The sequence below is a fragment of the Cornus florida genome, unplaced genomic scaffold, assembly GCF_030987335.1.
Source record: "Cornus florida cultivar Cherokee Brave unplaced genomic scaffold, ASM3098733v1 CherokeeBrave_3.0.0_Hap2_Chr10, whole genome shotgun sequence".
NCBI classification, from domain to species: domain Eukaryota; kingdom Viridiplantae; phylum Streptophyta; class Magnoliopsida; order Cornales; family Cornaceae; genus Cornus; species Cornus florida.
The window spans coordinates 100,086,017-100,097,332 of NW_026775580.1; the positions used below are offsets into that span (position 1 = coordinate 100,086,017).

The 11,316-nt window shown below is 33.8% G+C and overlaps 1 protein-coding gene across 1 annotated transcript; it reads right to left on the bottom strand.

Moving 5' to 3' along the window:
- Window positions 1-834: 834 nt before the first annotated feature.
- On the bottom strand, window positions 835-10,241 carry LOC132276352 (uncharacterized). Its single transcript, XM_059777744.1, has 13 exons — window positions 9,941-10,241; window positions 9,077-9,279; window positions 7,722-7,791; window positions 4,895-5,091; window positions 4,129-4,204; window positions 3,924-4,007; window positions 3,762-3,841; window positions 3,079-3,205; window positions 2,690-2,749; window positions 2,530-2,580; window positions 2,260-2,418; window positions 1,707-1,839; window positions 835-1,301 (listed from the first exon to the last, which is right to left on the bottom strand). Exons 2-13 carry the CDS (start codon window positions 9,232-9,234, stop codon window positions 1,129-1,131), a joined length of 1,368 nt encoding a protein of 455 aa, XP_059633727.1. The 5' UTR covers window positions 9,235-9,279; window positions 9,941-10,241; the 3' UTR covers window positions 835-1,128.
- Between the last annotated feature and the right edge of the window lie 1,075 nt (window positions 10,242-11,316).

Sequence of the window (11,316 nt, forward strand, 5' to 3'; positions counted from 1 at the left end):
ACTTGTAAATAGTTTACCCTTTTTTCCACTTATGCTTGCAGTTGGGTTTTGTTTTTATTTTTAATGTTGTGTTGGACTATACAGGTAATAGGATAAGAAAATTGAAGCAGGTTATTGCAAACAACTTGTAAATAGGTTATTGCAAAAATTAATATATATTTGTGTGTGTGTGTGTGTGTTTGTGTGTTCAAATTTCTTCACATCTATTAAAAATATGATGACTATTTATATAGAAATAAATTTATAAATACACTTAAATTTATAAAAACAAATTAAAAACAATGATAACCAAACATTTTTTTTTTCTGTTTTATATATTTTTTTGGTAACAATTGGAGTGACCAAACATGTTTTGTTTTCAAATTTCTTGAAACGCATGACTTATCAAACATGTTTTGCATGTTTCTGCTTCCGACATTTTCACAGTAAAATATCGTTCCCAAATGTGCTTCTGATTTTTTTCCAAAACACCCTAAAGCAAAAACATTGTTTCTGTTTTAACCAAAAACAAAACGCCTAAAACAAAACGCATGCCAAACGGGCCCTAAACCTTCAACATAAAAAATGAGGGCGAGTGTACAGGATTATAACTTTCTACTTTGATGAAAAAAACTTTCTACTCTGATGAAAATTGAATAAATATCACTAAGCCACAACCGTAACGTGCGACATATAATGCTCATGGACTATTTTCCCATCAATCGTGAGGCTTTGGATGATAATCACTTGTTTCCCTTTGTTCTTGGAGCTATTGTTCAATAAAAGATCCTTGGACCACCAACTTCTGTACACTCGACACAAACTTCAAGCTGGTAACACCATCAACAGGCTATATAAATGTAATCCCCCAGTTAAATTATCATAATTTCAGAACATGAATTGTACATTTTACGATATTATATACAATTACAGCTGTAATATTTCAAGATAATACATGCTAAATGGTGAACAAATTCAATGGGTGTGCTGATAATGAATTGAGAGGGGAAAAAAAAAAAAAAACCTATGCCGAAGAAAATTCAGTGGCTAAAGGGTGTCATTGAGTAGAGTCGATGCAAGGATCGAGTTCTCTGTATCATGTTGATAGTTGAAATGCTGGAACAGCTCCATGTTACTGTGGATTAAAAGCTATGCCAATAGGGGCTCCATTATAGGTTTTGAAATGGGTGTGTGGAGATCCATGGTGTACGTAACCACCACACCAACAAGTGAACAAACTGCCGGGACAAGACCCAAACCGTATCTTGTCACCGAAAAACACGAAAGTATTGAATTACATTTCTGCAGTTTTGGAGAGTTATCTGCACAAGAGGGAATCATGTCAAGGCAAAAAATTTGTCAGCAAACCATCAACATCTTGGAAGGGAACAGTTTTTAGAGAAACAAATTAGATTGAGAAAAAGGAAAAAAAATATGTAAATCTACTAACAACATGCAGTGAGCAATATCTAAGCAATGATAGCTTTATGCACATTTGAGCTAAGCTAAAACTAAATAGGAATCGCCAAAAAAAAAGAAAAAACCGAAGCATAGCAAATTGTCTACAAAATGAATTTGGTCAATCTAAACATGAATGTGGTTATAGGTAGCATAAAATTAGTATTGAACCTGTAGATACAATATCCAGATAAAGCATTGAAAATAATACATGCAGGGGGTGGGATGTAGATATAAGATATAAAGAATCAAATAGAGAGAAAACTTACCATGATATGATTCAAGAATGTACAAGGCAATCCCACATGAGATTTTGTCCAAGAAGCTCAATGATCCATAAACAAAAGCACAGCCATTGAGATCTTCACCAACTACAACACTTTGCATGCTTACTCCAGTCACCTGTTACTCCGTTATAAATAATATTCATTATAAAATTTCAGGAATTTTAAGATAAGGATAGACAGGTAACAAGTTTGGGGAATAACAGACACACGATCTACTTGTTTAAAATACTTCTTGTTTTAATAAGAGTCAATTCACATTGCAAATTTTTTTAGATGTTAAATGTTTGGAAATGGCAAGAAATCAAACAAAGTTTCAAAGTTCAGTGAAAATACAATCGTTTTCAAACAGGTTTTAAATTTTTAATACATCCAAGATATAGAGAATTCATTGAAATGAACAGGTTATCCGAGTCAGAATTGGAAACCATAATTGAATTAAATCTTGACATCATGCCATCAATTTGACTCAAGTACGATGGACTTGTAGATTGCATAAAATGAAGTACATATTGAAAGCACAGAAGCTATATCATACCGTCATTAGAGCATTTGCTATGCCAATAACTATTGACAGAAGGTACATATAGAAATTCATGCTTCTTGGTAAAAGGAGGATCACTGAACCACAAAATATCCAAAGAACTCCTCCCAGTGAAAAAAAGGTCTTTAGACGTTGGCCAGTCCAGGTGATCTCCTACAGAGAGGATATCTAATGGTTAAATATCAATAAAAGAAGAAAAATATATGAATCATACAAAAAAAAAAAAAAAAAATTGAAAAATACAGAGCAGAGTTTCAAGAGGACCTGTAGAAGGATTGATACAATGAAGCTGCATATGTAGATAATGGCTGGAACCTAACCAAATTGGTAAAACATAAATATTGGCAATGTGTATCTTTCTTATACCGATAAAAAATACTATTTATTGTTGGAACTTTGATGTTGACAAGATTTAGGTAAGTACCAAAGCTTTAGTTGACAGAGGCATTTGCAGATCGTTAATGACATAGAATGCAAGAAACGCCTGCACCCAACAAAAATAGAATATAAAATAAATAAATAAATAAAATAAAAAACAAAGTTAAGCCATATTGATGAATGATAAAAGGAAGTTCAAATAATTTTGTTAATTAAATTCTTCAAGGGAAACAGTATTGCAGGATGATTTTAAGAGAAAATGCATCTTTCAGTGAATTCTTCCTTCAGATGCTCAAAAGCCTTCGCAGAATATGAGCTCCCTATTTTTACAAAAATTCACACTGCCCACAAATATTATTTGATAGTGAAACTGAAGCATCTTATCATCTAAGAGAATCACTATCACGAAACAAAAAGTGAAAAATGTCTGCTGACCTGTGAAACATTAGTCACTAGTCTGGTAAGGACATAAACAAGAGCAACTTGATGGTATAATACTTTTTTAAACCAGTAAGCCCAAGAAATCCTTGTAGAGTTTTTTCCTTGAACATCCTGATTCAATCTACACAAGAAATGTATACAATTGATACAATAAGTAGCTGAATGCAACACGCAGATGGACTTTTAAGTAAATAAAATATTCACATAAGACGCCAATATATGAATGATAAATTTATGTTCAGATACTGCGATAAATATTTTTCTACGAGTAAAAAAAAAAAATCAAGTGTAGGTATTTCTGTTTGCTGTTACATTTATGCACAGCAAAATTCTCATCAAATGCATAAGACAAAAATCCCATGGGATTTTTTTTGACAGTTCCTGCTACCCAAAATCTTACTTCCGACCTTAATCTTTCAAAGAAACAAAAAGTTAAGAATGTGGTTAACATTCCAATAAAGCACAAGGCCAAACAATAGCCCTTGAAATATGGTTGTGTTGCGTGTGTGGCTTTTTTTTTCTTCATGTTTATCTTCTTCAAGCAAATGTTCTTCAATTGTCAAAATAAATAACATTTTTATCTAAATAAGCGTCAAAGAAAGGAAACATATAATAGAACTCCCTCAATAACTGGAAGAAAGATTACGGATATGTGAAATTAAGAATATGTGGTAAACCTTGGCTCTTCGGTTCCAAGAAGAAATATGCCAACGAAGCAGCATCCAATAAAAATTGACAAATGTGCTATCCAGCGGTACTGCCCAAACATGAATGAGGTAAGAGCACACTCAAATGAAAATCCTTTAACATCTACAATAACATTAATTAAATCAACACACCTGACTTTCAACATCAGCAAGTGTCCTTGATGTATTGAATCTGAATACTATAAAAGCAACTGCATAGAGGCTTAGGTTGGCGACCTGTGAAAAAATGTTTCAACCATTCAACCAAAAATTAAAAGAATGAGCACTACCTTCTATAAAATGCCTAGTCATGCTAAATAGAACTATACATAAAAATCAGATTCAGGGAGGTGCTAACCATTGTAAAAGCATTGCGACAACTAGCCAAAATTACTCTACTTGTTGAATTCAGCGTGATGCAATTCACCATAGACCTGCAACAAATAAGAGGAAAACAAATTACACAATTTTCCAATGACATGGATACATTTTTTAATTTAATTTTTTTTCTTCCTAATTGGTACTCAAACCCCCTCCCCCCCACCCTCCACCTGATGCTTCCTGAGGCACCAAGGCCGAGTGGAAATTCCACTTGGGCCAACCCCTTGGGGTTAGCCTGTGGTGGTAATTGGGGACTTGGAGGAGTTCACTGGTGGACCATTAATTTTATGTAATTCCTATTCCATCTTTTACTTTGTCCAGTTAACTCTATAAATTATTCTGATACTCTTCAGCAATGCTTTAATACTAAACTGCATGTACATATAACAAAAATTACTAATTGTAGTTGGACATTCACAAGTGAGTCGTTAACCAATTTCATTCCTAAAATGATTAAAATGAGTAATAGAACACTTGATGAGGATGTTTTGCTCCATTACCTTAATAGAACAGTAGTATATAAGCATTTTTATCAGTGATTACATACGAAGAGATTTTGAATAGAATTTGAATAGTGTTATAGAAATCCATGTAACACAAACAAATAAAAATACAATAGTGAAGGGGCCGCCACTAGTGCCTCTTCCCTTTTTATAAAGTGGGAAGGATAAAGAAAGAAAAAAGAAGGGGAAATAAAAAGAAGATGCCTGACACACTTGAAACTGGTCAGAGGAAGTCATTACATGTGTGAAACTTGAGTTGCTGCCCAACCCACATTGAAGATAGCTGCAAAAATGCTGTATCCAATAGTTTGCACAGTAAATGAATTGGTGCCAAGGATCTTGCAAGGCAGGCAACCGCCAAAAACAGAAGAAAATGAAACAGCGACTAAAACAGATCCTGCACCATGCCAAATTTTGAAATGCCCAAACCTGTCTATCTATCATGTGAAAAAAAGGAGAGAGTTATTTCTCAAAAAGATAAAGATTATCTTTATTTACCAGTATAAAGCATAAAATCTTGAACAATTCAAAAATTAAATTAAATCCAAACAATTAGGAACAAAATATGCTGACATCTGAAGATCATTAAACCGACCCTGCTCAGTAAAAACGATCGTATATTTAAATATCGCAAGTATAATCAAAGATTTGAAGTCTGCTTCAGGCATGGCCATGGCCTCCTTGCTTGCAGATGCTATCAATTATGTGAATTTTGGGAACTAATATGGAGAATAATTAACAAAGCTATCTGTTTCTCGCATCAAATGGATTTTCAAAGAGACGGAATGGATAAAGTGGTACACAGACAACCTAGAAAAAAGGACTAGCCCAGTGCATGAGGCCCCCGCCACTGTGGGGTTACCTCCATATGCAGAGAGGCTGTTTCCTGATTTGAACCCGTGACCTCCGGGACAAAATGGAGCAACCTTACCATTGCCAAGGTCCACCCTCGGTAAACACAGACAACCTTCCCCACCCAAAAAGGAAGTGCAAGCAGTCCAAATCAAATACCGAGGCACAAAAAGACTCCCATTTTACCATTATCAAAGTGGGAAAAGAATCAATGCAAAATCAATAGTAAACTTTCCATGAGTCCAAAAGAAAATTTACCTAGATATAACTATTGTTGTGTCCAAATTCTTGTTTTTTTTTCTTTTCTTTTTCTCAAGTCTCTAAATTCAGGTCATGTAGAGAAACTGACCTGCCTGGACCAAAGGCAGTTTTTGGCCAGGACAGTGGACACATCAACAGATACAGTGATGGATCCAAGGAATTGTTAGCTAGGATGCATCTAAAGATATGTCCAAACGTCTATAGGAAAAGCCTAAAATTGCCACAGGTATAAAACTACTTGCAACCAAAACCAAAGCCACTTGTACGAACTACGAACTGTACTTTTCCAATCTTATCAACCCATAAATACACATTTATAGTTACAGCCAGAAGAACATGGATGCGACAGCAGTTCATCCTAGCCTGGGCTTGAATTTTTGTACTTCTTTCCACTTTTGCCTCAATTCACATCACACCTGAGACTTGCCACATCACCTTTATGCCTAATATATCCTCCAATGTCCAAAATGCTAAAGCTCTCCAATACATATAATACTTCTGTACTCCACTATTCAACGCTCACTCATTATATATTTGTCATTTGTTCACACAATTTATGCATCATCATCTCCAATAAACACTACACCCAAACCCAATAAAAGCTAAAGCCTACACTTAAAATTTTCTCAGAACCTCTTAAACACTTCAACAAAGGCCCTTAAAGAATAAAAGTCCTAATATCAAGTGAATAAGAAAAAAGAAGAAAACAGGAGGCTTCTGTAGTACTTTATCTTATTTTTAGTTGGCCAAACAATGTGAGTCTTCAGTCCCAAACTTATACTAAAGAGTATTCTCTTATTCTACCACTTCTCTTTTTCTTTACGCCTTATTTGTAGATTAGTCTATTTGGTGTTGCTCTAACCCTTAAGGAACTGTTTTTTCCTATAGAGCTGTCAAAAATAATTGCTTGCTAAAAAGCCAGATGGTGCATTGAGTTTGGAGAATATCTAACACACTTTTTGTAAATATGTTCCTTCAATAAATTTTACCTACTGTATGTCCAAATTAAGCATATACGATATGGGAATGGGATGTGTCTGATATGGGAATGGGATGTGTCTGACATAATAACCATAACAGAATACTTTAATAATCCACATGTGATGATGGAAAAAGACAAAGAACTCAAATTTGATACCAGAGAATGGTAAACTCCCTTTTCTAACAACACCTCCATATATCCTAAGATTAGAGATTCGTGGAGATCCATCACTTAAATACACTATTGTACCTGGTACACGTATTTGAATCCGTGTAATATAGGTTTGATATACTATTTTTCTCATAAATCCAAGAATTTAATCACTATTGACATAGAGATTCTGAAGGCTAGTCTTATCATTTCATAATAACTATGTTCTTCAAAAAGGCATATCCCTTGACCATGTTGTCATGCAGAATATGTTCAGAAAAGTTAATGACTTGGGACGTTAAGCACGCATCTAACGCCAGTAGATTGCAGATCACTCAAAGATTAAAAAAAAAGTCCATTACTTGATCCTGCCTATTTGGAAGCTAGGAGGGCATACTAGATTTAGACCAAACTGTTGGTATAATTTCTGCACAAAGTTAATGCTCGTAGACTTGAACAGACATTATCACGCTTAACAACCTGAGCTTTAACCATAGCTGTAAAAAAATGGTTCTAAAAAGATTGATAAATAAGTAAATTATTGAAACACGAACCGAAGAATGCAAAATCAAAAGAAAAAAATAACTTGCAAAAGAAACGGAAGACAACCGACTGGACTATACAATAACGAACTCCTGCAGTTGGGTTTGGTATTATGACTCATGAGGCTATGTGAAAGAGTAAAAGGCCTTGCTCTGAGGTTATTAGTTGTACCAAGGAAGATAAGCTACGTCACAACTTCTGACATGAAATGACTAACAAAATATATATATATATATATATATATATATATATATATATATATATATTATCTTGAGATACCAGTTCGCCAGCAAATATGGTTGTAAATCCATCAGCTATCTGGCCCGAAAGCATGACAGCAGCAGCAGCCCTGTGAAACGAAATGAAAATTATTATATACAATACTCGTGTGGAGCTTAAAATCCCCTATATTTTGAGGAAACAACTTAGCACAACAAAAAGCAACCTAATTCATAAGGAGATTTGTTTCAAAAGAAAACTGTGAATCTTCACACATTTGACATGTTCAATCACAAGGTTAAATCCTCTCCCACCTCACACTGGATCTGAATAACAACCACCACAAAAGTGCAATTTCTTGCATAGTTTACAACAATAAACTGAGACAGTAGTAATATTCCAGCAAAAATACTAAACGGCCTAAGAAATGAAGTCCATCTCAGACATGTTTTTCCAAATCCTGCCTTGGGATTACGATCTCACTTTCCTACTCCATCAGTGTCGCTCTACAAACTTTAAGCATAGAAAATTCATGTTAACTGGACATGAGGGATAGGACGGGCACCCTAGGCTTTGATAGTCAGAGTACACTAAGTCCCAAACTCGACCTAGGTTGTTGACCGGTAGTAGCAAATAGTGAAGCTCAATTGTGAGTCTGGTTCAAAAGGTTACCTAGGTGATTTTAGGGTAAGAGTTTGAGAACTATAGTTGTAACCTTTTTCTTATTTTTAATAGTGATTGTTCTATTTGGACTAGGTCCCAACTTTATCTTCATTCTAGTTCACTGCACTATTTTTCATTTATATTGTAGCATTCAAATTGTTAATTAACAATTTAAATTGTAATTAAATTTGTTACAACTGATTTTCAAGACCTATTCCGGTCGAGTTTGAGATTTAGCTTTCTTTGACGTATTAGAGCCTAGGGTGCTAATCCTTCCCTAACAAACAGCTCAGTTTGATATTTTATAGCCATGGAAATTGTAAAATGCTACTAGAAAGAGCTAATACTTGCTTTATCTTTGGGATTGACAGAAGTTGTCAATAACTCATCAAGTATGACATTCAAAAGGGAATCATCTCAACTCTGACCATGATTTGAATTTATATATACTAGGACTCTTGAAATGTAAACATTTAACGGAAGATGATTATGATGAAACAAAAGTGGCACATCCTTTCCTTTTAGAAGCCATGTCAGCGATTACGCTGCAACGGCTTTGGCATGCCGTAAACACAATATTACTGCAAGCTCTCCAGAACTATGATTGACCAAACATTTCCACAGTAAACCATGCTGCATGCTCATTTATCATAAAATTGTCACATCTCAGCATTAATGACATTAAGAAAATAGCTCATATGAATTGATGCATTATAATCAAATTAACTACCAGTGTGAATTAGGAATCGCACCTTGGGGACAGTCCAATATCTGTCAAGAAAACTAAGAGATAAGTAAACCAACATGCAGATGTAATATCATTCAGCATGTGCCCCACGCCATAGTAGAAAACAGACAATCTTCCAAGGGGTTTGGTGCATGATTCCTGATCTCCCATACCATTAACCATAAGTTACACAAGGTCAAATTTCAGATTTCCCGATCAATGAAAACCCTGCAAATCAATTCAGGCTTCAAAAATGTAAATATACCTTACCCACTGATCAAAACAACTTATTTGTAAATCTTAAATAACATATACTACGAAATGTAGGTTTAAAACTATATTGACCAATGATATCCTAAAAAAAATGGTCCAGTTAACCTAGATTTCGAGGAGGGAAGGGGAGTTTAGGTATCATTCTTGCAAGATGGGAGCAACGTAGCAGTAGCACAAGGGTGTGACCAAAGAGGCAAACAACTGAATAAAGAGTTCGACTAATTAGGGAAACAATTAGCAAACATTTCTTCTTCTTTTTTTTTTTGGGTAATATCATACTTTCCCCAAATTTTTTCAACTGTAATTCAAAACTCAAATGAAAACATTTCTTGAATACTTGACAATTAACTTCGGTTCTCACTCATCATATTATACAATAAAACAGTCTTAACACCATATTTCTTGAATACTTGAAGATACTTATTAGTTGGGTCTTGCAAATTGCTGTAATGAACTCCCACCAACTCATCAAATCTCCAAATCTACACAATAATACAACATTCTACCCCAAACAATTCACCAATAGCGTCACAACCCAATAAATATGGTTTCTCGCACTATGCATAGAATCAAACCTACCCAAATACATATATATATAGAGAGAGAGAATTCATACCTCTGGGCAAGCTACATAAAACCCATGAAATTCCTCAGCTGAAACCTTTTCTTGGACCCAGAAGAAACTGAGCTTAACCAGGAAGACACTCAAAGAGAGAGAATCCGAATTGCTTGGTGGGAACACCACATAACTTTACCAACTTGGTAAGTTACACGTATATGTACATATAGGTGTAAGTTACATTTATGGATATTCAAGAATTCTAATACATGGCCTTCTACTGTGTTTGTATGTATATGAACATGCATCGAAACTACAAATTAGATCATATGACGGCAGAGATTTATGTGGGGTCCAATTTCAACAGACCTCAACAACCAGTCTTTTGTGGTGTACGTCTGCCCTAAAATATCAGAATAGAAGGCGCATAACAGCAACCCCAGCGCAAGCATAAGTGTACAATATCAATACCCTGCGCTGAATGAAATGCTTTCCTACGCACATTACACACAAGTGGGGCCCATTACACAATCCAAACGCCACAGCTGAACATTGTGGGTGTTTGTGTGTGATATAATATAAAATAGAAAAGTAATATTGTATTTTGATGTGTAAAATAAATATTATATGTGTATTGAATTAATTAATTAATTAATATAAAAATAGTTAAATTTTAATTAATTAAAAAATTATTTTTTCTAAATAAATAGGAAGAATCATTTAATTTACATAATAATTTAGTTAATTATTTTTTAAAGTTTGTATTCTTTGACCTATCAATTAATTTATTTATTTATTTGTTACATAATAATTTAATTTGCATAGTATTATAGTTGTTAAGAATAAAACTGTTGAGAAAAAAATAATAATAAAAAAAAATTATTTTATTATTTAAAAAATAATAATATAATAAAATATATAATAAAAAAATAAGAGTATAATAAGAATTTGAAGTCTTTAAAATAAATATATAATTAATTATTAGTGTGATTGTACACTTTATATAAAATAGAACGATTTGCTTTTTATATAAAGTGTCGAATGGGAAAACAACCCAGCGGGGTTGCTCTAATAAAATATAGTGCTGCTTACTTTACAAAAGTCAGCATTGATTTTGTAAAATTGAGCATTGTTTGACTGATCGATGGGAATCTCTGATGTTTCAGTCGCAGCTGATTTGGCTTTTTGTAACAATTTTCACACTTGGGTGAGATAAGTCTCGTCTTGTGGTTGCAATTCGCCTTGTGATTTCAAACCTTTCCACGTCAGCTCCTTAAATTTTTTATTTTTTTATCTTAATTATTTTTAAAATAAAGTATTATTATTTAATAAAAATTAATGAAAAATGATGAGTATTTCCATCATTAAACACATTCAACTCTTTATATAACTGAGTAATGACGTCATAAATATAAATATAGTCAAATATGTAT

Excerpts from the sequence above, each read along its gene's own strand:
- LOC132276352 (XM_059777744.1), bottom strand. The coding sequence starts at position 9,234 with ATGGTTAATGGTATGGGAGATCAGGAATCATGCACCAAACCCCTTGGA. Across the intron at positions 4,205-4,894 it reads GCAACTCAAGTTTCACACAT|GTCTATGGTGAATTGCATCA; the intron begins GTAATGACTTCC and ends TATTTGTTGCAG. Across the intron at positions 2,750-3,078 it reads TAGTGACTAATGTTTCACAG|GCGTTTCTTGCATTCTATGT; the intron begins GTCAGCAGACAT and ends TGTTGGGTGCAG.